This window comes from Lonchura striata, chromosome 3, assembly GCF_050655825.1.
Source record: "Lonchura striata isolate lonStrDom1 chromosome 3, ASM5065582v1, whole genome shotgun sequence".
Classification (NCBI taxonomy): Eukaryota; Metazoa; Chordata; class Aves; order Passeriformes; family Estrildidae; genus Lonchura; species Lonchura striata.
In genome coordinates this window covers 34,370,447-34,397,913 of record NC_140705.1, presented here as the reverse complement: position 1 = coordinate 34,397,913, position 27,467 = coordinate 34,370,447, and the positions used below count along the sequence as shown (strand labels likewise).

The window sequence follows — 27,467 nt, the reverse complement described above, 5'->3', positions numbered from 1 at the left end:
ACAGCACTGCCTTGGTGCTTTTTAAGGGGAGAGCTGACAGTAGAGACACTAAGGTCACCAGTAAATGCCAGCCATCTCAATAATTAGCTTTCCATTAATATGGATCCAGCCAGTTCATTATTTACTGATTGTGATCCTGGAAGCTGAGACTTGCTAACAACAATCAGGGAGTTAGTGGCCATGGACTTGGCATTTTCCCGACACTATGAAAAGGATTTATGTAAATATATCCATTATTACATTCTCAATTTTTCTTACCTGCAATAATGTGTTTGAGGTAAACATGCTGTCCAGTGGGAACACGGAGATGTGTTCCCTTAGGCAACATTAGGCAGAAGAGTTTGGTGTCATGGGTAACTTCTGTCTTAGAAATCAACTTGCATTTTCTGTAGAACAGTCCTAAAAACATTTTACTTGTTAGTTAAGTCTCAATATGTCATTCTGTTATTATATATTTTTCAATAAGAGAGACAAATGTGTGCATTTCCCTATATGCTTATAAAAAGACAATAAACAGATGCTTCTTGTATAATTCTTTATAACAATTTTTATAATTTTGGACTAAGGACTCACTTATAACGTTATTTTAAGAGCTTCTGAGTTATTGACTGGGAATAAGTAGAAAAGCACCAAAAACTATCAGAACCATTTTTACTACATTGCACCTGCCCTGAGCTCCCCATACAAGTACAGCATGGGTACATGTAAGCAGACCAAAACCAGCTGGTGGGATGCAAATGAAACAGAAGCCAGCACAGCACCACACTCCTCAGCAACACACTGCCCACAGCCACCCAGCAGGCTGAGGGAGGTGATTCTGCACCTCTGTTCTGTTCTTGTGAGACCTAACCTGGGGTACCATGCTCAGCTCTGGGGTCCCCAACATAAGAAGCATGTGGACCTGCTGGAGCAAGTCCAGAAAAGGGTCACAAAGATGAACAAAGGGCTGGAACACCTCTCCTATGAAGATACACTGAGAGAGTTGGGATTGTTCAACCTGGAGAAGAGAAAGCTACAGGGAGCTTATAGGAGCCTTCAGTAAAGAAGTTAATCATGAGAAATTTTTCCTCCTCTACCTTTAGGAGAGCATTTTTCAGCCAGGCCTCTGTTTCAGCACTGTACTCTTAGCTCCAACCTGGAATATCAGTGTGATCACAGCACCTCACTGCCTAAACAGGTTTGTAACTCAAGGGAACTTCCATGGGCTATTAGGTATTCTATTAGGAAGCTCTGCAAAGAACTAAAAAAAAAACAAAAACAAAAAACCAGAGAGAAAGAAAGAAACAAAGAGAGCTAACAAGCAACAAAATCCCATGAGCAGCATTATCAAAACTTCATATATCCAAGACAAGACAAATAATTTAAAAAAAAGGCAGAGAGAAGAAGCCACTTTCCTACAATAATCCCACCATGTCATTTACCATTTTCAATGTAGAATTTGTGACTAGTCCCAGTGGATATTCTTATGTAAAGCCTCACAAAATTTGGCAGGTTCATGTATGAGAATGCCACACATGGTTTTCTTAAATTATTCAAATAGCTACTAGTGAGTTATCCACTACAAATGCCTGCAGAAACACAGCATAAAGCTTCTGACATGGAATAAATATTTCTTTATTAAGATTTTCTCACATCTTTCATCTAACATCCTACAAATCCCTTGTTTTGAATGAACAAGCATTTCAGATTAATCAAAAGAAAGCCTAAAGCCCCAAAAAAGTGGAAGTCAGTAATTCCATTTCATACCTATTTGAAGTAAAACAAAATTTCAGCATCTCTCAAGCTATATAAATGTTATGAAAAGTTTGTGGAAATTTGTTTTCTATCCCTCTTTTGAAAAACAATACACAATAAGATTGCAAAGTACAGTAGCCAAATAAATATGCAAAGATTGTCATCCATTCTGCAGACTTAAGAATTGCTTAAATGATGTGTGAGGTTGGTAATATAACCCTTAACACTCATCAGCTAATGCTCTTACACATATTTGGGCATGGAAAAAAAAGTTAAAAAAATGATTCATCAACTGATTCACTGTTTCCTGACAATTTTTTCACCTTTCAAACCTGACTAATTCCAGCCCTTTCCTCATAAATAACCTTTATCTCCCTCTTTTTAATTGCCACACAGAACTTTTTGTCCTGATTCATTCAATATATTTTTGAAAACTTTCTAAGTAAACTTCTAGTTTAGACTGTAATCTTTACTACATTAACTAAAATTAGTTCATTATCAGTCATTCCTATAAAATCTAGGGCCACATGCAAAAATAACTGTCAAAGCAGAAAAGCCTTTCAACAAAAGGAGCTAGCTGAAGCCAATTAGTTTTGTCAACCCACAAAGCCACATTACTCTCAGATGCCAAAGACATATGATTTGCTACTATACAAGAGCAAAAGGTACTATTCTCTCAATTTTGGATCATGATGCCAGTGTCCAGCAGCAAATCCTAATTTTTCAAAGTGACCAAAGTAGTTAGTGAGGAGGTTAGGTCTGATTAAACATTTTGCAGACATCAAGTGTCAGTACTGCAGCTCCTGATCTAGAAGAACTAGCCCTGCAGCCCCTCATTATCAAAGGCTTTCCACAGAAAACCAGTACAATCATAGGCTAGAGACATCACTCTTTAAACTCAACTTCCACCTTTGCTGGAATCAAAAACTACAGCACCTTGATTTATAGACATACAAATTCAGTTTTAGCAACAAACCTCCTGTACAGATAATGATAGCTTTTGGAAATAATCATCCTTCTGAGCACTTCATGTTTGTCCTTGTAATGAAAGGCAGTTTACGAATTTTTCCTTAATTATGTTTCTTGCTTTTCTTCAATGATAAAACTTCAGTGACAATTTTTATTTCTTAGTTACTAGGCATACTACTTAGTCATAATCCTAGTGATGCTGCAGTGGCAACATTATTAGCCTGTTCGCTTGGGAAAAAGATATAGCTCCACTACCCTTACATCTCAGGTAGAGGAATTCCACCCCATTCCCAGCAAGCATTTACTACCCAAACACATCCACCAACCAGCTGAGAGTTAATCCTTATTTTGTTCAAGTTACTTGGTTATGAAGACTCAAGTACTACTCCTACTGACAACATAATGGGGATTAGACCACACAGCTAAAGGAAACTGGCTTCCTACCACTTCCAGCAGCAGCCCAGTCTTAGGAGTTAAGACAACCACAAACCCACACTGCTGACCATCAAATCATCAGCACCCTCAAATGCTTCAGTTAATTACTAGATTTTACAAGCTATCTCATATTACCCAAGAAGGCCAGTCATGCTCTTCCCAGATGGCCTCTTCCCCTCCCAAAATAAAGTTCCCACTGAATCAATCAAAATAAAGTTCCCACTGAATCTTCTAAACTTTCCCTGGTTACACAGCACCCAGTTACAGCATCAGTCTTGCTGATACACAGTAATTGCTGCAGCAGCACTCTGTTCCCTTCCGGCACTTCCAACAAAAAAACCTCTATGATCCACTTGATCTGTATGGAAACCACTGCACAAAACAAGGAAATTGCATCCCACTTCAGCCCTCAGAGGCAACAGCACCTTGTTTCTTTACTGAACATCTGCCAATTGTTGCACACTCTTTAAAACAGCAGAACTTAGTAATCAGATAACTTTCCAAAACAGGAATCTGAGAAAAAGTTCAGAATAATTTTCAGAAGGAAGAAGCAGTTTATTCTTCATGGGAAAAAATACACACACACACACACCCAAGTCATCCCTACTAACATGTGATTTTTTTAATTGCATATGGCTACTGCATTTATGTGCATGCCCAGTCAGAACTGGGCTTCCACACTTTATTTCCCAGAAAAAGCACCAACAAGAAAATCACATCTTAATACCTACATGTAAACCTGCAATCTATAACTGTGCTGTATGGTATTTTGGTAGGTTGGAAGGGGTCAGGTTTTAGGGGTTTGGTTTTTTTATTTGTTTGTTTCAATGAGAAAGCTCTATCTTACTTTTTATACTGCATTTAAATTTTACAGGATATCAACCCTACGACCATAAGCTTTTGTTTACACTTTTAATGACCACTTTCACAATAGCTACCCATAAGTAATGTCACCAACTCCCCTACACTGACAATCTAATTATACTGAATTTTTCCATGAAATACCGTAGGTTATAAATAATTATTTCTCTAGAAAACTAAGCATTTAATCCTTCTTAAAGAGTAGAAGCAGTATTGAATATTCTTCCGAATCTCCTTACCATCCTAAGACACAGTGCAATTGTGAAATTGAAGTAATTTTGAAGAAAAAAAAAAAAATCCCCTTCAACTTTGAGGAAATTCAAGAATTCTGTTCATTCCTTCCAATTAACTAAAATACACTGGCCAAAATGTTAGTATAAACTCAACAGGAATTTGAGAGTACCTAGCCAATTTATCTGGGAGTATGACTTTCCAGCCTATGGAGAAAGAAGTAGGGGCTTATGTTAATTGTTTATTCATATAATAAAGTTATCATAGGCTTCCAGTACCATCTTTGCATTATGTTGTTTTTCCTGAAGAAGACCTTTATCATTTTTTTGGTAGAATTTAGACATGTCTGCTTCAAAATGAAATATTAAATAACTTCATAAAGTATAGATGCTTCTGCACATGTGGTGGTCACACACCTGTCCTTTACAAACTCATTTATGAATGCTCTAATACCAACAAGTAATAAAGACATAAAGTAATAAAGACAAAGCCAAGTAAACTTTTCAACTGTCAATCTTGGCTGGATTTCAGCCCTTCTTCCTGTGCTCTGAATATAATGGAAGTGTTTTAACTGGTCAATACACACAGAAATACTAAAAACCTCAAAGACAAGGAAAACCTAAATAATTTAGGTTATTAAACCATTGCTCCCATAAGCACTCACTATTCATGGCTTTGCCACCAAACTGGAATCATTTCAGGTAGTGATTACTTATATTAGAAAGCATAAGTTACCAAAAGAAGTAGTAATACCCAAAAATTGTATAAAATAAAGTACAAAAAAAAGTGCAAAAAGGTGACGTTATCTAGAAAGCACTAGTTACTAATGCTCAATATGTATTTTGTCAATTGCATCTAACCTTCCTCATTTGCAAAGGATCTATAAAGCCACCCTATGCTATATCTCTTGTTCTTTCAGATTATCTTCTGTTTTCTAAAATCACAAAAAGTGGTAAGGAGAGAGAAAATGAGCAACAGACAGTGGACAACACATTAGATCAGGCTGTAACCCCTTAGATACAGAGGATTATATAGAAAAATTTAATTTTAAAGTGGATGACTCAACAGTTTCTGAAACTCTCAAGAGGAAAATTCCATTCCACTTAAGCTAAAGGTAGCTAGAGAGATGTGCTTTTATGCAGTCTTCCTTTTTTTACCACAGTAATCTCTCAACTTTAAAGGTCCACGAAGCATAACTGAGGGCCAGTAAGACGTGTACAACATGGTGAGCAACATTTCATTAGCTCTTAAAAATGCACAACTTTGCTTTCACACAAAATAAGGCAGACTATAACCCAACAGTCAAATTTTGAGAATTATTAGGTAGAAGACCAAGAGGGCTTTTGAGGAACTAGGTGACTGCAATAACATCAGGAGTGTGCTTATATTACACAATGTAGTTGTGCAGAAATTTTTAATTTAGCTGACAAAAACCGAAACCCATGCTTGATCACTGTAATATACTTTGGTGCTGCAACAACTTAATAGTATTCTGTTACCACAAAATGAATCCACATATAACATTTACTGCTTCTTGTACACACAGCTTATTCAGAGCTGGCTTTAGTACCTACACATGACTTAAAGTCCCTTATTTAAACTGAGCTCAAGTTACAAAGATGCACTGTACTGGAACCACCTTACCACACTGAGAGATGTTACTGTATCTACAGTAACAATTGGAAGTGAAGGTTTTTGATACTTTACTCCAGTTACTCCCATAATGATTGACACATGTCCATGCACACTCTCCTTAGGGTCTACTGAGGTTTTCATATGGACAGAGAGGCCATTAAGCACACAGGTAACCATGAGATGGAACAACACTCAGGCAGTGTTCCCCTTCCATATATTAGGTTCACCTTCAGCTCCACTGTGGGATAAAACAAGAAACTAAAGCAAAACAAAAATTTCTCCTCCAAGTCAAACGCTTTCTAGGAAAATTCCTGAATAGCTTTCAAGATCAGACAATTGTGAAAGAAATGAAGATACAACAAGAGAAAAAGAAAATCCCAGGAAAAAAGAAATATAACTAACAAGCTCCAAGAAGTCTTAAAACAGCTGGTAGCCAGCCATAAAATTGCTTACCTCTGTCTGTGCGTTTGATGAAAGTATTATGACCCTCACAGGGCTGTCCCAGCATTTTCCAATGGACCTTATCCTTTTTATTTAAGATAATTTCTACTTTCCCTACTTTTTCAGCAATATTTACTAAAAGAGAAAAGATTTCATATTGTTACTTTTAATTACACTTTGCACAAAAAAATATTTCACACATAAACTGTAATGAAATTCAGAACAATTACTCATTTCTCAAGACACATGTAATTAATTCTTTACATTAGAATATCAAATTAAAGGTGTTTGCAGCTATCTCTCTAAAATGTTTTAGAGTGCAGTTCAAACAAGCACTAACTGGATATGCAAAATTAATACACATTATTTGCTGAATAGATCCTGGAATCAGGACAGCTTCACAGACCATCTGTTCAAGAAAAATGCTCATGAACCCAGAGTCCTCGTGTACTGGAAATTGTTAATTACTACTACTTACTACTTTTTTTTCAAGGCCATTTGAATTAACAATTAAATCCAATAAAGTCTCAGTCTAAGCAAAGAACAGTTTAAAATACACAACAGAACTACTAGCTCTTTTAGCATTTAGTCATACTCAGAGGGATCAGAGCACTATCAGCTTATTACTTTCACAGGCCCAATGCCACAATTAAGAAAAAAATATTTAATGTTATGGCTTGGTTTGATTGACTCTGTCAGGACCTGATGGTAAGTAAAATATCTGATGAGTCAGAAAATTAAATTGAAATTGCACATTCTGATATCAGAATCACAGAATATCTTGAGTTGGAAGGGACCCACATGGAAGTTCAGCTCCTGACTGGACTATCCTACAAGCGATACAGAAGTGCTACAAGAGACAGAAATTACCAGCCACATCTTCTGAAACTGCATGATCCAAGTCTGAAATAAACACAAACTCTGTGTTAAGCATTATCAAAATTCTATTCCAACCATCATATATACAGAAATTATAAGTCTAGGAATACTGAGTGAACTAATAATACTTATGCATGTTTATTTGGCCTTGAAATTTGACTCATGACTTCTACAAGCCTCATGCATGAAGGTATAATATTTCCCATTACTTTTAACAATGGCTCATGTAAAGCTACCAATCTGCATTATTGCACTTGCCCTTGTGAACGGGGCTTTTTAATAATCATAAAAAATACATGTGAAAAAAAAATTATACAACTTCAAAATCTATTTCTTATTGCATTTTAGTCCATATGTAAGAAATTTAGTATATACTAAAAAAATGAAGATGCGAATTGATAAACAATGTAATTCCTTTACATCAAGACACTTTAACCATCTCTAATGGAAGAGGAATAAAATATTAATTAGTACATATAAAATGCTGTGATACATGTAAAATGGTGTGATGAGCAGGTTTTAATACAGTAGAATGAAAATTCAATACTTTCAACTGCAAAATTACAGTACCTACCAACTTCTATAAGATATGAGTAGTCATCCATGATGATTTCTCCCCTTAATTGTTTGTCTTGACAGTCAACTATTACCAAGTCGGCATTCATGTCCTTTCATAGCCAAGGGGAAAAAAAACCAACAATTTTTATAAAGTTCTCCCAGAATTCAAGCTAGATCAGAACGGGATCTTGTAATTCTTCCTTCATGAAATATCTTACCTTCTGCTTAGTATATATGACAATTGTGATCAAACTATCTGTTTGGAACCAGTCATAACTGTAAAACAAAAAATATAATAAAGAAAAAATATATACTTTATTTGAGCATATCAAAATGCATTTAACCACAAGGCTTCAAACACAGCTTGTTTAACAAATTTACAAGCCAAACATATTACTTACTATTTTGAAGACTAAGTTCAAATACAGTAATTTTGAGAAAACTACTAAAATAACCATCTAATTATGTATTCTGATAGTCAGGAGTTAAAATTGTATGGCATTAGTTTTACTTAAAAAGCAAATGTATTCTCTTTGTGGTTTATGAGCCTTGCTGATGGATGATTAAAATCTTGAGTCCAGACAAAAGCATTAAATAGGCAGGGTGGCTTCCAAGAGTTAAAGATTTGATGCACAAACCATAAAACCACAGTTCCTTTCACCTCCACAAATCAAGTTTTTGCATTCATTCCTATGTTCTCAAGTCCAAACCTTGTAATAAATCCAGGGTAAAGTTAAAAAAAATAAAAAGCTTTCAAATGCTAATTATTTGCATGGCCTTATACTTGCCAGGAAGTAACTTCTATCTACTCCTGGACCAGAAAAGCAGGGACAAAGGGAGGAGAAAACACTCCTGACAGCAACTGCATTTTAGGCTGTACACCTTCCAGTCACATGCCAGAATATGCCAGACACACATGGGAAGAAGGGCAGCAAAGTTTGGAGGACACTTCAGAAAATAAACCTCAAGCCACAGTATTTCATGACTGCATGTAACTAGCCCAGAGAACACACATTTCCAGGGGATTTTGATGCCAAGGGAGAAACTGGACCTTGAGGACCAAAGGTATCATGGAGTAAAATGATGCCTCAGTGACAACAGCAGGCATATCTCAGTGAGCTTCCAGGGCCTGCTTTGCTTTACATATTGTAGGAACTTGAATGTAGCTATCACATCTAAATACATTCCAGCTTGAAGTTATGCCCTTTTTCAAGGCATGGCAATTGTTTATGGACAAATTAGTTAAAGTCGAGAAAGCAATCAGTCCAACTGGAATCACTTTGCATGAGTTCTCCCAAGAAACAAGGGTGAGGAGCCTGCAAATATAAGCCATACATTTGTATACAATCAAGGCAGCACAAGATTTAGAACCATCATCTCCCCACATGACCTCTGGCAAGTTGTTTTAAACCTGAACTTCAACTTTCCTACTTATACAAGGATGGCAATGACATATACTCTCCTAACTGAAATTTCAAGAGCTACCCTTATATTTACTAAGAATTACACAGAATTCTTAAACACAATATTCAACAGACAATGACAGACAAAGGCTTACCTTGGACTTAAATCTTTAGCAGAAGAAGCCAGTACTTTCTTCTCAGGAAGTACACCTGCAAAGAGCAGAGAGTCATTAAAATAATTTGCTGGGGTGCTTGTTTAATATAAATCATACTCAGGTACGTTTGGGGTTTATGGTTTTAGGTTTTTTAATTGAATGTTCTAAGTGTTTTTGAACAATATTTGGTGGCTTTATTTCCACAGGTAGCCAGACTATATACATCTAGTATTTAGTTTTTATACAGCACTTTCTCTTGGAGAGAAAGGTTCTAGAACATGGAGGTCTACTTCAGAACTTAAAGAGTTCCATACACCACAGTACCTATGTTGTACTTGGTTTCATCTGTTATTAGCTTGTGCTTTTACACTTTGTGATAGTGAAGCACAAAAAGACAAAAAGGTTAGTTGAATGACTTTCCTTTAACAGAACTATTTGTTTAACAAGTCAGATGAATATTCCATTTGAGATGTCTGATCTAACCTAATTCACAAGTAAAATTCCATGTTAGTCAATTAAGCAAAGATAGCAACACAAATCTTTCTACAAATCACTTGCTAGGAATTTTCACAGAATTCAGACACTCACTTTATTTAACTACATGAAACAGTCTGAAACAGCCTTTGCTGAGAAGCAACAGTTGGCTAGTCTTTCAAAATGCCAGTTGTACCAATCTCTGGCATAACAGAAATTGAACATATTTGGCAAAAACTTGAGGACAGAGATACATGAAAGCAACGGCAATCCTGCATCAGTTTTAACACAAAGAAGCTAAATAGAATGATGATGGAGGAAGCTGCAGACTGAACAGCTGGTAAGTGCTGGTTTCTTGACCATTCAAAGGCAAACCTTGCAAACCTGAAATGGCTACGCATAAAATAATTAGCACATGAATTCTCAGTTACCCAGATTATTATCTTCTAAATACCATTAAGTTTTCTAGTATGACTACAAGCTTAAACATGTAATTGAGTGGCTCCACCTCACGGGAAGTAGATAAAAAGAAAAGGAGCCACTCTGGTCTAAACCAATCTGTCAAAACTGTTTGATCAACCAGAATTAACCCAAAGCAATTAAAACTCAGTCAAATTACTTATTCTTTGATCCTTAATTACTCCTAATTTCACAACAGCTGCAGCTGCCAAGGAAGCTAAATGTCAGAGCAGTCAGATCACTGCAAAAGAAAACCAATCACCTAATGATAAAAGCCTTCTCAAAAGCTAAGCTTTTTCTTGAGGACACACATATTAATTGCTTTGTCTACAGGGATAACAAGAATCCATGGTCATACATACTCTTATTTGCTTTTGCCTGTCCAGAGAAATATAGGAACAGCTACAATAAAACAGCATTCTGGCAAATCAAGTTATTTATGAATTATTTTTAACTATTGCAAGATGCTACACGAAAACAGTGATTCATGCTGCAATAAAAAGACAATGATTCAGGTGATCAGTGAACCAATTAAGAAAAGTGCTCTATTAGTCATGGTGATCACAAATAAAGAAAAGCTGTGGGTGAAGCCAAAGGCTGATAGCAGGCATTAAATGAACAGTTTAATGTGACTAGATGAATAGCAGAATTACAACCCTGCACATCATGGGACTGCTTTGCACAATCCCATGGGACAGCAAGGCTAGTGAGAAAGGTTCTCATGCCATCTTCATGGCCACATGGGAAAGAGCTAGGTTTGTGGTTCACAAACAGAAAATGAGTAGAACTGCCAATCACCAAAGGTGTGATCAGCATACCAAATCCAGCTGGAGGCTAGTTACTGTTAGCACTCCCTAAGGAACAGGGAATGCTGATATTATTTCACACAGTCACTAGCAACCTACAGGGCATATACTCTCCCAGTCAGAGCAGTAACAAAACATGCAAACGGGCAAAGAATGAAAGGTTAAGGTTATTAAGGGATGCAGAGAATCTGGAGAAATGTGCTGACAAAAACTTCACGAAGCTTAGAAGGAAATGCAAAATTTTGCACTTTGAAAGAAAAAAGATCCAGCAAAACAAGTGGAAGACCTGACTGGATAGAAAAGACTTGGGCAGAAAATCTTCCTGGCATTTTACAGACAAGCTGACCTTGCTTGTCCATCTCATACCTCCCTAATCTACACTACTCTACTGCAATCTTATAGTACTTTCAAACACACACTTCAAATACTTAGTTAGGATTTTGCCTTCTGAAATGTCCATGGATCACTACAGCCTGACTACTGGATTCAAATGCAAAGGAGAAGTGTGGATAAATACTGCTCACTCAATGATATTCACATAAGTTTGAGATCCACTCCCAACTTCACTCCAGGTAAGAACTTACCATTAAGCTGTTTCTTGTCTTCAGACACAGCAGAAGAAATCTCTGCAAGCATTAATAAAAAATAAGTACAACAGTTAAGAAGTTACAGTACTTGCCCACATCATAGTAAAGTAGCCAAAGTGAGGATCTCTCAATAAATCTTCAAAAAGGCTTAACGGAATGACCAGGATGCTACAGACATCAAGAAGCAACAAATAAATGCGGCAATGATTACCATTCCAAAAGATTATGTCTTTTATTAAAATTAAAAAAAATTGCTACAGTACAAGCACCAAAAGTTGCACAGCTCTAAAGGATAGGAAATACAGGAACTCTGACACTTCAAAAAAACCATCACAGATTATCTTTTGCAATTGTAGACTTCATAGCTAGGAAGCTCACAGAATTTGTTAAGAATTCCAACAACACCTGTCTCACAGACTGCAAATCTGACCAACCAAATCCTTAGAAATGCGAACTCAATCCTTGGCAGGAACACAGGAAAAAGGAAATTTTTCTGTAAGCTTCCTCTCTCAAATGATTTTATTTTCAAGTGATTATCTGAGTTTTTCTATTCTACTGTATGCTACAACTATTCCAAACCAACCAGCTCTAGCAGAAAATTAAAAAAAAGTAAGACCAAGCAGGTGAATTACACAGCACCAATTCATTCACAGGGTGCTCAGCTTGACGGGAAAGGCACTGTACCTCTCAACCACATCTCAGAATGTCCTAATATGAAAGGCCCAATTTATATTCTCTCTTATGGGAGCCAAGTTTGGGAAGCAAGAAAAACAATCTGTTCTTCCTGCTCCCTTTTATGAAAATGGGAGTGTTTCTTTCCTGTTCCTCCATATCCTTCCCAGTGCTCTGCATCACACCAGCAAGTGTTAGAGAAAAAATGCTATAGAGAAGTTCAGAAAGGCTTCTAGAACAAAACACCAACCATATGGTATTCCAAAATTACTTGAGAGCTCTTCAAGAACAAACTTCATCAAAGGCTTTCATGTTGTGCCATTTTAGCGTAAAAAAGAAAATACTCCACACATTTTTAGCTGAGATAAAAAGAAAATAGTCCAAAAATTTTTAGTTGAGGCAATATTTGTCTGAATATTCTGCTGTACACCACTTTACAGTTTCTGCCAGGATGGGCAAGTTGTTCCCAAAAACTTCTTTCTAATGAAAGGTTATTTTTTGTATTTAGAAGCCTATTCTCATTCCACTACATTTTAATACACTGCACAGAAATCAGCACTGCAATTTTAAGGACGACATGAGATACATCGAAGGCAGAGTCCTACCTCTTCCTTGGATGACATCACAGCTCTCAGTTGAATCTTGTTGAATTAACAATAATACAACATGTATTCTGACTCCCAAGAAACCACTAAAGTAACATGGGGATTATGCTACTTCACACTAGCAAGTGCCTCTGGAAATATCAGCAGTATTAAAATATTTCAGACTGTGTTAATGTTTACAGCTGAGCACCTTGAAGGAACAGCAAGCTATACAGGCTTGCTGAGGGAGATTCTGAAATCATCTCTTACAAACCTGGGTATTGCACGGGCATTCTCAGCAAGTACAAACACTACATGATTGTAGTGCAAAGATCCACTGTAACACTACAGAGGGGACACTTCAGAATTTTCTATTAGTAACTACCAAAGCATAAGCAGCATTCTCAAAACACAAGTTGACAAAACATTAACTATTACCAGCATTTTCAAAAGACTCTTCTTCCTCAAAAAAACCTAACCTAGAGTGTGCAAGGAAGAACTTCAGCTTCCTTAAGCAGCTCAGTAAGCAAACAATTATATCATCTCCCAAGAAACCACCAGAACACAGGAAAAAACCCCTAAGCTACACAACTACAAATCTTCCAGCAATGCCCCAACAAATCTACATCTGCTTTCCTTGCTCTGTACTGAGACTGAACAAATACCAATGCCTGTCCTACGCTGAAGTTCACTCTCTGTCACAAAAAGAAAGCAACATAATCCATTATTTGAAGTCTTGTCTTCCCTCTATACTTATGGGGCCCATTTAATCCTCTATTTAAAAACATGCACCTTAACTTAGTAATTTATTCTTCTATTCTGAAATGCAAACTTTGCAGAATATGGTATTCTCGAAAGATAAAAGACTAGAACTAGTGCTGGCTAATAGTGAAGTCAGTCAATCACTTTTTGATAATTCAAAGGAGGAGGATATATAACCTCCCAGGAATCAAAGTAATCCTTGAGAATCTTACAGTGAAGGATTTCAGCAAATCCAGTGCTGGAGTGTTCTAGAGAAGGGCCAGAAAGCTGGTGAACAGTCTAGAGGGTAAATCCTATGAGGAGTGGCTGAGGGAGCTGGGGTTGTTTAGCCTGGAGAAGAGGAAGCTGAGGGGGGACCTTACTGATCTCTACAACTCCCTGAAAGGAGGCTGTAGCCAGGTGAGAGTCAACCTCACGGCTGCATATGGGCAGATGGTTGGAGATCAGGAAGAACTTCTCTGAAAGGACTGTCAAGTATTGTATCAGGCTGCCCAGGCAGGTGGTGGAGTCACCATCCCTGGAAGTGTTCAAGAAACAACTGGACATGGTTCTTAGCCATGGTCTAGTTTACAAAATGGTGACTGTTCAAAAAATTGACTTGATCTTTGAGGTCTTCTCCAATCTAAATGACTCTGTAGTTCTGTTATCAGTTTGATTCTTTATTAACAAAATTAAGTATTTTCAAGTCTGAAATGGCTAAAAGTGACACAGGCAACAGAACTGGTTTTATAAAGTTGAGAATCTTTATTTTATCCTGCAAATTTTACTACAGCAAAATGGATAGTCCTATTAACAAACAGAGCAGAAAAAGGGAACAGCAGAAAATGGACTACCAGAGCCAGCAGGGGTGAAGATGTGTTTATGTTTTACTGACTGGCTGTGACAAAAATTCCTTCCAGCTGCAGAAAAGTTAGATTAACAAAATCAAAAAATGCATGTCTACTTTTAAATTTCTAACTCAGTTGACAAAGTAGTAGTAATGTCTCTGTAATGCCTCAACTCAGCGAAGCAGTTATGCTGCTGAGGTTTCTCCATACTTTGCAACACTTACCTTAAAAGTTCCACACTGGAATTAGCTACCTTGCACCATGGAGATGTAAAATACTATTCCACTTCACACAAAGACCAAACTCAACCTAACTGTTAAGATGATGTTATCTAAGCATTAAGCAAGCAGGCAGTGCACTTCTTCAGGAGCTGAAGAGCTACGAGACAGCTGAAATTGTGAACTAAAGTATACAGAATTGGAGAAAAATAGTTGTAATCATTACTCCTTTCATGTTTTCAGTGCAGTTTTGCTAAGGATCAATACTAAATAACAGTGTCTGCTTCCCAGGTATAGGAAATTTTGGCTGTGGCCTGAAAAACAGACTGAAGACTGAAGTTCCTGGAAACCAACACCTGCATTCTAAGATTATACTACACTTCTTACTCTCCTGGCTCAGAGAAGTCTGTTGTATCAGCAAATTTTTCCCAAGGTAAATTCAAACTAAAGGACCCAATAAAGTGTTCTGGAAAGAATAACTGCCCATGAAGTGTATTCAAATAACTCAATACATATGCAATTTGCCAAATGTGTGTAAGGCGCTGAAATCACTAGACTGAAAATAATGACTTTTATTTCAATATGACAGCTGCCTAAGACAGTTTGCCCTCTGGGATCAGAAAAAAGAGGGATGGCACGACAGTAAAAGGTCTTTTCTATATACACAGACATATAACACATATGGACAGCTGTTTTCTAATGACTAAAACCAAAAGAAGAAACATAGCAGTGCATTACTAAAAGTCTTCAAGCATGCAACAATTTCATCTTCAGGTAGCTGGTGCAAAAAAATTAATACATGCAAAAGGCTTCAGCTCTATACAAGAATAGAGATGGTCCTCAGAAGTATGAGGTGATTTAGGATTTATCATAATTTCCAGATAATTTTGGAATAAAGTATAATAGACAATATTTCATTCTTAAAACAACTCACCTTTTGGAGGAGCAACAGGCTTGACAGCCATTCTCCCAACAAGACATTCCTTCAGCATTGATTCGTAATTGACCCAACGATGAACCTACATCAACAAAGTATTTTTTCATAAAATGAGGAATTCTTACTATGTTGTTCTATGCACTGAAATAGAAAAGTTCATTTTTGTACATTGACTAATACAATTCATTTAGCAGATTATTTTTAAACACATTAGAAGTCACTATTACAACAGTCAGTTCTTATTTTTACTTCTATTACAGATATCATGGCATTAGGTGAAACAATAGGATTATGAAAAAAGTAACAATAGTTTAATTTACTCATTTATGCTTTGTAATGTCTGAACATCATAACCTTGAGCTACAGAATATATTTCAGAACAGCATTTTTATGACGCATGTGTTAGAACGACTAATACAACACAAATCTTGCCATTACCACAATGTTTATTAGTCTTGTTTAGACAAGTAAAGGGAAAAGGGATTACGGAAACAAACATAAAGAATAATAGTTAAGACAAACAAACACCTCCTACCAAGCTGGTGTATTTCTGTTTGCTTCTGCCTTACTATCACTGAATCATTTGGAAATTCCCTATTTAAGAAATAAAATAAAGTGAAGAAAAAGCAGTAGCTTTACAGACCAGAACTGGAGAAGTTGTAGAGGAAATGGATGGCAGAAAAGCGAATTCTGATAGGACATCCAGGATAACATCACAAGAAGAGAAAAGGAAACAAAGTGTTGCATGACAAATTTGAATGGTATCTAGATTTTAAAATAAAAATTTTCAACTGGACTAGCTAAAGAGATGAGATAAAGAATCCCATCAACAAGTTGCAATTTCCTCATATACAGGTAACAGAAAGAAATGAAGGATTATGAATGCCAGTTAATTTTTCCAGAAATTTGGAGAACACTAGCAATCTACCAAGCTCTTAAAAAAACCACTATCTGACAGACACAGAATGCTAAAGCAGAGGGGAAAACAAACACCTCCAGTAACAGAAAAGTCATAAGCCAGAAACAATAAAAGTGAAAAGCATATTTTCAAGATCTAAACCTGCTTCCATTCCCATGACAAAAAATTAAAAAGTTGCAAGCATATATCTGAACCTAACTGCAGGAGCTTCTCTAAATACTCCTGATGTCAAGACTTCTGTTTTCAAGGACATTATATAATAACCCAGCAACATAAATCCAAGGCCCAACTTGATACTGGATACTCGATACTACAGATTTCTTGAAATCAAAGAATTATGCCCAAAACCAACACTTCATTTGTGAAAAGATTAACCAAGGATAAACTCAACAAAGCTAAAACATTATCCATCCTTATTTACAACGTTGAAAACATTTTGCAAATGAAGGCATAACATACTGTGATGCATTACATGGAAAGAGGTAACATATTTCCTTTCAGAAACAGAGATTTCTTTTCTGCTCTTTCCCAGTTTCCCAGATAAACCTAGTGAGTAATGGAGACCCACAGAATGTCTGTTTCTAAAAAATACCAACTCAGTGAATCATGTTTTATACCACCAAGTTTGTGACTCCTTGCAGAAAGCACACCCATGCTGCCAAACCTTTATTTTCTGAGTATTTTCAAAGCATTTAAAGAAATAGTAAACAAATAGGAGACCAACTGTCATCTTATGAGTTGTTCACCAGTTAAAGTTAACAGAAGCTCCAGCATTTTTCTAATAATGCAGCTGCCAAGTAAATAGACAAAGAATTCTATAAGCTTTTTTCAAAAAGTGAAAGCTCTTAGAAAAATAAGTCTCTCAAAAAACAGAAGTAACAATTTATTAAGAAGGTGGTATATCAAATTGTTGCTAGCTTTATTGCTATTTCTGCTAAAAAAAATGAAGTCTAATTGAAGTATAATTCTAACAACATAAAGTGATATTTTCATTACTGTCTTTTGCTACATAGTTTAAACTACGTATCTCTTCCAGCACATGTAAGTATCATTCTGAGCAGTGACTAGCTGCCTTTCCTTAGGACTGAAAAAGTTCAAATCACCATTTCCACTGAATTGCCCTAAAAATAACCATAAAACATTCATTTTTCAAGTATGGCGAGCAAGTGTCATTTGCTGCCAGTTGTTCTCACCTGATCAAAGAGATCTGTACCATCAGTTCCTGCTGCTTTCATTAGTTCATCCTCACCACCTGGATGGTATTCCATGTATGGCGTGACATTATATACAAATCCTAAAGAAAACAGAAAAGCATATGAGCAGCATTTCTACAATCATTCCTGTATCCAAAAATAATGGAAAGGTTAGCACAAACTAAAGAGTGTACTAGCAAACAGTAGGCATAATTGGAACAGGCAGTATGACTTCACAAAAACAGAAAGATAAGTGACACAATTGTACAGAGCACAAGAGATATCTTATTACATGGAGATTACAATCCTACAATGCCACACCACTTGCCTTGGGTTAAGACTTCAACCTAGAAATTGAATATGATGTATCCTAACTAGAGGGTAAAAGTACCACAGGCAGGTTTAAAAAGAGACAAAATTGAACCAGTTAGTGCACAAAATAGTTCTCAGTTTCCCTTCCAATTAAGTTATCCCTAAAGTGTTGTCAAAGTTGTTTTGGTACTACCCATCCTGGAAAGAAATGCCTACAGGAATGAACGAACTGTCTCACACAAGGAAATACTGCCACTATCAGCAGCAAAACTTCCATTCTTCAGATTCACCAATATAAGAAACTTAACACAACCTGTGCTCATTAAATGCTTACAACTCTGGTTGTATCCGTCCCAGTAAAAGGGCTCAGAACGCAGGACTTCCAGCGACATAAAACTATGTTTCTTCACAGGTCTGAAATCATGAAGGCTAATTATTGTTGCTAAGCAACTGGGTATTGGAGCCTGAAGAATACAGCTATAAACTGATTTAACTAACTGATTTAACAGACATATTGCTGTTAACATGATAATTGCATCCCTACCTGCCTGAATATTTGAAGATATTTAACATGATTAAAACAGGAAGCTACCGAAAATGGAACTGTGCCAGTGCTTGCAGAAAAAGCTTTGAAGACATTAGGAAGTGTACATTAGTTACTTCAGAAGAGAGAAAGGCATTCAGCACTGAGTCTGGGGCAGACACACTTGGAGCAATCCTAGCTGGCAGGAACAACCATCCCAGGAAACAACAAAGACCCAGCCAATAACAAAGGAAGGATCTCTGCACACTTTACTGACCTGCTCTTCTGATGGCTGTATTCAGTGTGCCATCTTGTGTGCAGCAGTGATTACTGCACACAATAAATTATAAGACTGTGGGTAGCCATGGCCTCCTGAATATTACTCAAGTTTACCATCAAACTTGCTGGAGCAAAAGAAGTGTCATTTATACACCCTTCATGCGTTTTTTAATTCCCCTGAGCCCCCCTTATGTACAAATTTGTGCCCTATATGACAGCTTGTTTTGATCACACTGGGGTTTTGAACCAAGTTAGTTCCTGTTCTTCTTTTACTTCACATTGCTCTCATGGGTTTCTGATCTTTCTTTTAGAGACACAGTCTAATTACCAATGCAGAGACCTAGTTTAGTTTTTCCACAATTATATTCTTTTACTACCTGTCCACATATGAGGGCTACTGTGATTTTCAGTTATGATGTTTTTTCCACTAGTCATCTGAGAACACAGAAAAGGCAGACCTAGAAAAATTTAAGGAAACATATAGAAGTAACTTGATGGAGTTCTTGTAAAATCCAGCCTCAGAGATACAGTATAGCTAAGATGAGATTAAGAAGAAACCAGAAGCATTTTAAGTAGTAATTCTGTCTGCAGTAGATGTTCCTTTTTCAGAGTGAAAAACGAACAGATGAACATAGCAAACAAGCTTTCTTTAGCTCTCCTCCCACTATAGTTTTACTAGCACATGCAACTGCAGCACAGGGAATTAACAATCCTATTATTTTGCTCAAAGGCCGGTACTGAATAACATTCTACCTTTACTTTCACTTTCATCCCCTTTAACACCCAACAATAATACAATCACCCCCACACAGAAATTCTTAACTTTTTTTTGCTGAAGTTCAGACATGACATTTATTAAATACCAGATCAATGTTATCATTCACAGATTAAGAAGATCAGAGAAGCGAATGGGATATTTCTGTAGTATGAGTGGTTCTATCTTCACAGAAATTGGTGATATCTCCTACTAAATTTACAGTGATATTAATGTATTTTAGCCTCTACATGATTAAACTGCAGAGCAAATGTTTTACTCCGTTCTGTAGGACAGTTAGGAACTTCATTTGCAACTCTGAAAATACTCTTCTAGCTACAGCTATTGTTCCACGTGGCAACTGTCATTTGCCTTACTAAGTTTTATGAAGTAGTATGTGTGCTTTCACAACGATTTCCTAAAGACCATTCTCCAGGTTTAAGTGGTATTTTTAATATTTATATGTCTCTGGATGCTCTAAAGCAATCCTTAAAAATAATCAACTGCTCAATATAATATACTGTCCAAGACTGATGAGTGCACATGTCAGTATTTTCAAAGCCCTGTTTTCTTGCTAAGTCTCACTTTTTATTTGATACATTACCTAAAATCTTGTGGTTTATTATTTTCATAGGCAGCTATAAAATAAGTATAAAATATGCCCATTTGGAAGATTTATTTTTAAAGGCTTGAAAGCAAAGAAAATCTTTGTAACACAAAATCTCTTACTTGAAGTTATGCCAAAATATGTCAAGATTACACCTGGCCTAAACACAGAAGATGCATAGCTTCTCTTGGAGTGTGGCTTTTGTTTTTGTTTTTTGAGTTTTGTTGCTTCTTCTTTAAGTACAGAAAAAAGAAGCCAGGTAAAAAACACAGAAGAAACATCACCAACCTCTTATACATATCCAGCAATCCTCCCTTTTGTTGTGTTTAGAGAGCTCATCTTCAGTAACTTCAATCAGCCTCCCTTTCAAACCAGTCAAGTCCTTCCCACTTTTAGTGAGCCGAATCCAATCCATAAGACTCCTTCCTGGTTTTAAAGGTACCTGAAAAATAACAAATATACAAACACCTTCAAGCTCTAAAGGAAGAAAAAGCCATTTTAAGAATACACTTTTCTAAACTCCATAGGAAGGTTCAGTAAAAACAAAAGAGAAATAACCCAACTCATATTATTCACTGATATTTGGGAGACCTACTGAGTAGAAAGGGTGCTTAAATAAGTGTTCTGGGTAGTGACACAGAAATGACTGAACAGCAACACGCATTCAGATGATTCTTCCCAGAGCAAACAATTTACCATCTCTTGCTTGTGGTGGCAAATCATTCGAGATATGGTCTGGAAAATTGTGAGCAATAAAGGAAATTTAAAAATCATGGTCAGGTAAGATAAGTTTTGCCTTCACAGCATTAAGACTTTTCACAAGCCCTACAGCAACTGGAAGGTACCCAAAGAAAGGCAGGACAGAAGTCTAGTAGCTTTGGAGAGAAGCATTGCCATGGCCTGCCTGTCCTGAAAGGCAGAACAAGATCTTCAGAGTATCTAACACCTTCCTTTTCAACACCACCTAATGAGTAATGGAGACCCATTGAATGTCTGTTTCTAAAAAATACCAACTCCGTGAATCACATTTTACAACACCACATTTGCAATTCCTTGCAGAAAGCACAACCGTGCTACAGAACCTTTATTTTCTGAGTATTTTCGAAGCATTTAAAGAAACAGTAAACAAATAAGGCCACAGTCTGGGAACCCTTTTGATCCAAGCTTTAACAACAGGAAACAGGGTTAAAGAACTGCGGTCTTACAAAACCACAGGAAAAGCAGAAGCAAAAAACTAAAGCGTACATAAACTAACATTTGTTAATGCTACTTGAGTCCAAGTCTGCTTTCCAAGAAAGGTCTCTAGACAACATGTGTTCAAAACCCCTCCAAAGATGAAGCTCGAACACATAAAGCATAAGCTGCACGCAGTAATTCCAAGGTGAAAGCCTCCATCCCCGCACAGCAGCAAGGGCCGGGGCAGGAAGTGCCGGAGGCGTTGTCCCCGTACAAGGAGAAGCACCAAGCGCGTTCCAGCGGCGCGGCCCAGCCGGCCCCGAGCCGGGACCCTGCCGCGGGCTGGAGGGGCGGCCGGCGGCAGCCCTGCCCCAGCTGCGGCCGGGAACCGGCCGGGAAGCGACCGGGAACCGGCCGGGAACCACCGCAGCTCCGGGCGGGGCCGGGCCAGGCCAGGCAGCCGCGGCCGGCGCAGCGCGAAAAACGCGGGCGCCCTTCAGCTCCCCCCAGCAGCGGCAGAGCCGCCCGTACCTTGCTGCGGGCACCCGCTGCCGCTCGCTGCTGGGAGCCGGGCGCGGGGAAGGCGGAGGGCGGCACGTTGAGCATGGTGCCGGGCCGGGCCGCGCCGGGCCCCGGCGGGCGGGCGGGCGGAGCGCTGGGGCGCAGCGCGCAGGCGCCGCCGCGGCGGGCGGGGCCGCGGCCCGGCCGGGAGCGGGGCTGGCGCTGCGGGGCGGCGGGCGGGACACCGCCCGGACACCGCCGGGACACAGCCCGGATACCGCCGGGACACAGCCCGGACACCGCCCGGACACCGCCGGGACACCGCCCGGACACCGCCGGGACACCGCCGGGACACCGCCCGGACACCGCCGGGACACCGCCCGGATACCGCCGGGACACCGCCGGGACACCGCCCGGGAGCGGACAGCGCTGTGGGCAGGCAGCCCCGCGTACCCCGCCGCTGCCCTGTCTCCCCCTGGGGCGGATTTGCCCGCCCCTGCACTAGGATTGTCTTTCCGTCCAGGTGTCCCACGGCAGGCGCTGAGGCTGGCAGGCTGTGCAGACACGGCTGGCGCACCCCACGCTCTGAGGGTTCAGTGTGAGAAGGCTCTGGCGAGGGCCCCTGGGAGCACAGGGATGGGACAAGCACTGCCGGGCTGCTGCGGCGCGCTGAGCCAACGCGGCCTGCAGCAGCACGCACAAGGCAAGGGCAGCACCAGGTAGGTACACAGGTGCTACCTGACAGAGGCCTTTAAAGTTTTGGATTTGTTTTGTTCTTCTTTTAGGGGCCTTGGCCTTCACGATGATTGGTATCCAACTTTGTTTCAATTATAACAACTCAGATCTTTTTCTCGTTTCTTGATGTCCGCTTTACAAACAAACACAGTATTGAAACTATCACTTTTATGTATAAGAACACAGCACAATGAGAACACTAGTGATGCAAGGCAAACTCTTCTACACAAGAACTAGATTGGAACTTGGACTCTTTCCTCTGTTTCAAAAACAGCTATATTGTTTCTCTTCTCCATGTTTGAAACTGTTGTAACAGCAGGCACAACCCAATTGGAATACTTAATCCAATGATTCCTTGTTACACTTCCATAAGGAGCCTGCTAAATCACAATGATAAGCTTTCCTTGTGTTCTCAGACTTTGAGAAAGCCACATAACCATAAAGTCCTTCAAAGTAAGGCATCTGTTCTCTGCTTCAAAACTTGGTGTTCAACTTATGATCTACAAACTACAGGACCTCAGATATAAAAATATTAATCAATACCTTCCCCGCTTAAACCAGGACAAGAACAGAACAAAGGAAAAAGGATAAAATTACGAGACATCTCACTTTTATTAAGAATAACTTACATAGAAATAAATTATCTTTAAAAATACTATAATATATATTAAGTTTAAATTAAGTCTTAGAAGTAGCATTAATCTTCCCTGCAGTCAGCAACCTGATTCTGTTCTTGAATCTTGTTCCAGTTGATCTTCGTCATCTTCACTGTCCGAGTCTTCATAAAAGGAAATTGTAGCCTGAACTGGGAAGTTTTTCAGAAGTGCTTCAGCTTCCTGATACAAGTAATCATAGCACTTTGATTTGGGCCAAAATAGTCTGAAACAAGTATACAATAGATTTGCTTATCATTATTATGTATTTTACATGGAGCAACATGCAAAAAACCAAAGTGAAATTCTATCAAAATGAGCATCTAACAGAACTTTTCCTTACATATTCAATTGTTGTTTTCTACATTCAAGTAAGAAAAACATTTCTCTGGATTCTTATTTTCATCTGAAGAGATAAATATAATTTAGAGTGCTAGTTTTGCAACAAAACTACAAAAGCCCAAGACTCTGAAACTTCCCACTCCAGTACCTCATTAACAGTACTATCTGGGGATCTGAATCCAAGTAGTGCTGCCCCTACTGGGGCAGTATTCCTAAGGAATATAATGGGTATCAAACAGGATCAAAATTACATTTGAATCAAATTAGTAGTTTTCTTAATGAAGGTCCCCAGCCTAGGTAGTTGTTGATACTTGTTTTACACCATTGTAAAATTAAAGGAATTATAAAGGCCTACAGGTGATCATCTGTCTTTCAAAAAGCAACCACCAGACTCCATAAGAAAGATGTTCCATGTATGTAGATTTTAAAGCAGTCTGTGTTATATCCTGAAATTAACAAAATATGCTGATAGATCACAGCATGGGATATCAGCTAATGATAATATATTGCAACTAATATACTCCAAGTTCCTGTTCCTTTTCAACTACCGTCCTCTTTTGCTTACAGTTTGGTAATGGCTAGAAGGAACAGACCATGGAAGTCCCAATAGCCAAGAGACTAGCACACTACAACATAATGAAATGCTGACTACAGATTGCTTAAAATAGAAATGCAGTAAGAAACAGAGCTAGATGGCTTTCTAGCAGTTACAAGAAATATTTTTTAGGCTACTGTTTAGCAGAACACTGTTTCCTTGGCAGCACAAAGCCACTGACTGGCTTTATAACAAGTCTCCATTCCCAATGTTCCCTGTAGCAACATTCACTCAAACCTAAGCATTCGAGCAGTCACAGTGAAGTTTGCCTGTACAGTTGCTCAGTTAGTACATCACTATTTAAAGGATGAGAGCCTAGATTTGAAAGAAAGCTGCATTTTTTTCTGGAAAAACTACCTGTGCAATTATTTTAAGCATCTTGCAACACCTAGGAGCATTTCTGAATACAGACTCTCATGCAGATTCAACTGTTGTTATTTTCTTTACTTCAGAACTGATAGTGCAGATACTATCATTGCCTTTATCATTAAAGCAGCAGTTACACAAGTATGTTCTTCGGCAATGGTGGCTTAGCCAGTGCATACCTTCTCTTCCTGCCACTCTCTCAAGCCTCCACCTGCTTCTTTGCTGTGGGAGGGCGCTCGATATTTGCACAGCAACACAGCCTAGGAAATACACCCCTGTGCCTTTTTTAATCCTGGGCACAGGAATGAGTAACAAGGTGCTTCAGCCAACTCCACCACCACCAAAAACCACGTAACTGTGTAATAGGTCTTAAGTCTCACATCACAGTGGCACCTCAAATATGTTAAATATAAGAGTCCAGGTAATCATTTGCCCAAGGACCTGTCAGTTAAAAAACACATAGACGGCCAATTCACTCCCTAGGCACTTTCATATCCACATAAATAATGTGGTTGGAAACAAAAGGGGTGGGAGAGCTAATGCTAAGACATTACACTGGCAAGCGAGGGACGCGCTCCTGGCCTCGCAGCGCCACGGGCCCCTGGTGCCCCGAGGTCCCCCGCGGGAACCGGCGGCGGCAGGGGAGTGCCACTAACCTGACAGGGTGCGTGTACTGCGCCAGCTTTCGGGAGGCTTCCGCCAGCTCGCCGGGGCTGTGAGGCTGCGGAGGAGAGAGCAGAGGTCAGTCCGCCGGCACGGCACCGGGCCCTCCCCGAGCATCCCCGCCCCGCCGGGATGCCGGCGGCAGACGCTCCGCCACGCCGCTGTCCACTCACCGCTGCGGGGCAGGGGCCGCCCCGCCGGGCCGCCTCGCCCGGCGCGGGCACCCACGGTCTCCAGAAGGGCGCAGGACTGCGGGGCGAGGGCAGGGCCGTCAGCGCGGGACCGGGCCGCCCCCCGCACCGGGAGGAGGAGAGGGGCGAGTAGCCCTGCGGGGGCAGCGCTGCCGAGCGCGGGCAGCCGCCCTCCATCCTCCGCCGGCCCGCGGCCGCTCGCCTATCGCTGCCGCCCGCGGGCGCGGAGGCTTTTATAGCCGGCGGCGGGCGCTGCGCGGCGCGGAGCCCCCTCCTCCCCCGGCTCATCCGCCAGCGCCATCCACAAAAAGGCTCCGCGCGAAGGCGCCGCCGTGTAAACACGGGGCGCGGGCGCGTGCATGCCCCAAATGGCCCGGGCAGGGGAGGCGGGCGCGGGGGGGATCTGGCGAGCCGGTGTTAATCGCACTCGAGCAGACACATGGCAGCTGCCGGGGGGCGGGCGGGGACAGCCCTGTGGGAACGGAGCGGGGGCGGCGGCACCGGGGACATGCCCGGCCGCTCCGCGCCCCGGCTGCGGGCTCCGGCCGCCGCCGCCGCGGCCTTTTGTTGTTCCAGCCGTGTTTGTTTATGCTCGGAGCGTCGAGTCACGGCGTGTGGGCAACGCGGCCCGGCCGCCGATGGCAGCTCCCCGCGGGAGCACGCACGGACAAAGGGACCCCGTCCCGGGGTGGCGGAGAGCAGGGCACCCTTTGGAGAGTCCTTACTCAGTAATGCGTCAGCCCCAGTGCGCTGCCTGACGTGTTCCTTCTCAGGCAACGGCGGTGGTTTTTTTATATATTTATATCTATATATATGCACACGCACACAAACATGCACACACACACACCTTTATTTAATAGACTATTTTTACCGAGGAAACGTGCCTGCCTTAATTCTTTTTTCTTGTGGTCTCAATACATTCCACTGCCAGCACTGGATGCTGTCACTATACGTGCTAGGTTTTACGCGGAGCTCCTACTGTTTCCAAGTTCCCCGGTACCAAGGGAGTATACTTTTGTTTCTATTTTTATTTATTATTCTTGTTTCCCCTTTTCTTTCTGAGGTTGCAATCAGTGATGCATGTGAAAGTGGCAGAAACAAGTTACACAAGAGCTGGTAAACGGTAATAATATCAGCCTTAAGGACTAGGAGGGTTGGTTGGATGGAGCTGCCCTAGATGCTGAAGAAGGACTTAAACCCCGGGTAATTTAGAGACCCACATTAGTGAGGCACTGTTTGGAGTAACATTTTGCCTTCTTGAATTTGTCTGAGGCATAAGGGGTGTGTCTATCTTAGCAGTGCCCAAGAGCAGCTGCAAGTAGCCTAAAAATCGATAGCCACTCTAAAAAGAGTAGCTACAGATTTGTGCCTTCTCTACATCATCTTCAGCACAATCCATTTCACTAAATAGTACCAGTTGTAAAAAATGTTATCTATTAGAAGCTGTGTGGGAAATGTAATCAGGTTAATCTTTCACATCCTAAAGTCAAAACTAGATGCAGACTGACTTGCCTTTCTGAAGGAAAACAGCCACTTACGTTGAACAAGAAATAGTTGGAAGAGTGCACACATTCAAGCTTGTGTGTGCTGGGATACATTCCAGCTTTACCAGTGGACATACTCTGTAATTTTGCAGATTTGTGCCTTTTAGCCACCTGGGAAAATTGATAATTATGACTTTAAGAGTTAATAAAGGAAAATGTGTTTTCCAGTGAAAAGTTAAGCAGGATGTGATGTTTGTAGCTCTTTGTGGTTTTCTCTGCCTCATTTTCACTGTGGCCTAGAATGAGATTAATTAAAATAAGTGAACAAAAGGCTCAAACTACAATACATATTCATCTCACAGCTAAGAAATAGAAAATAGAGCAAAGTATAGTAACTTGTGCAATAAACCAAATGTGATCAAAAGCAAAACTGTTTCTCCTTTTTCTCTTTTTCCAAATAGCTACTGTGAAGCTTGTCAGGTGAGATAAAGAATAAAATAAATATTTAAAAGCTATCTGGTGGTAGATTCTTCTTTGGCCTAAATGA

General features: G+C 39.8%; 3 protein-coding genes across 3 annotated transcripts in view; 1 reads left to right on the top strand and 2 right to left on the bottom strand.

The window, feature by feature from the left end:
* The window catches only part of CYB5R4 (cytochrome b5 reductase 4), a 27,806-nt gene extending 5,736 nt beyond the window's left edge, over positions 1-22,070 (bottom strand). The window contains exons 1-11 of the mRNA XM_021546006.4: positions 21,922-22,070; positions 20,503-20,656; positions 17,740-17,840; positions 15,625-15,709; positions 11,625-11,666; positions 9,302-9,356; positions 7,962-8,019; positions 7,760-7,853; positions 7,177-7,209; positions 6,319-6,441; positions 259-399 (exon numbers count right to left, since the gene is read on the bottom strand). Of these exons, the coding sequence (XP_021401681.2) occupies positions 259-399; positions 6,319-6,441; positions 7,177-7,209; positions 7,760-7,853; positions 7,962-8,019; positions 9,302-9,356; positions 11,625-11,666; positions 15,625-15,709; positions 17,740-17,840; positions 20,503-20,656; positions 21,922-21,996 (961 nt within the window). The 5' untranslated portion in view covers positions 21,997-22,070. The remainder of the gene's footprint in view (positions 1-258; positions 400-6,318; positions 6,442-7,176; positions 7,210-7,759; positions 7,854-7,961; positions 8,020-9,301; positions 9,357-11,624; positions 11,667-15,624; positions 15,710-17,739; positions 17,841-20,502; positions 20,657-21,921) is intronic.
* The window catches only part of LOC116183429 (uncharacterized), a 20,763-nt gene continuing 15,290 nt past the window's right edge, over positions 21,995-27,467 (top strand). Inside the window, exons 1-2 of the mRNA XM_085576213.1 lie at positions 21,995-22,004; positions 22,064-22,610. Coding sequence (XP_085432339.1) covers positions 21,995-22,004; positions 22,064-22,610 — 557 coding nt within the window. The remainder of the gene's footprint in view (positions 22,005-22,063; positions 22,611-27,467) is intronic.
* Positions 23,220-25,994, bottom strand: RIPPLY2 (ripply transcriptional repressor 2). Its single transcript, XM_021546029.3, has 3 exons — positions 25,419-25,994; positions 25,239-25,303; positions 23,220-23,505 (listed from the first exon to the last, which is right to left on the bottom strand). The coding sequence occupies exons 1-3, from the start codon at positions 25,722-25,724 to the stop codon at positions 23,340-23,342; spliced, it is 537 nt and encodes a 178-aa protein (XP_021401704.2). The 5' UTR covers positions 25,725-25,994; the 3' UTR covers positions 23,220-23,339.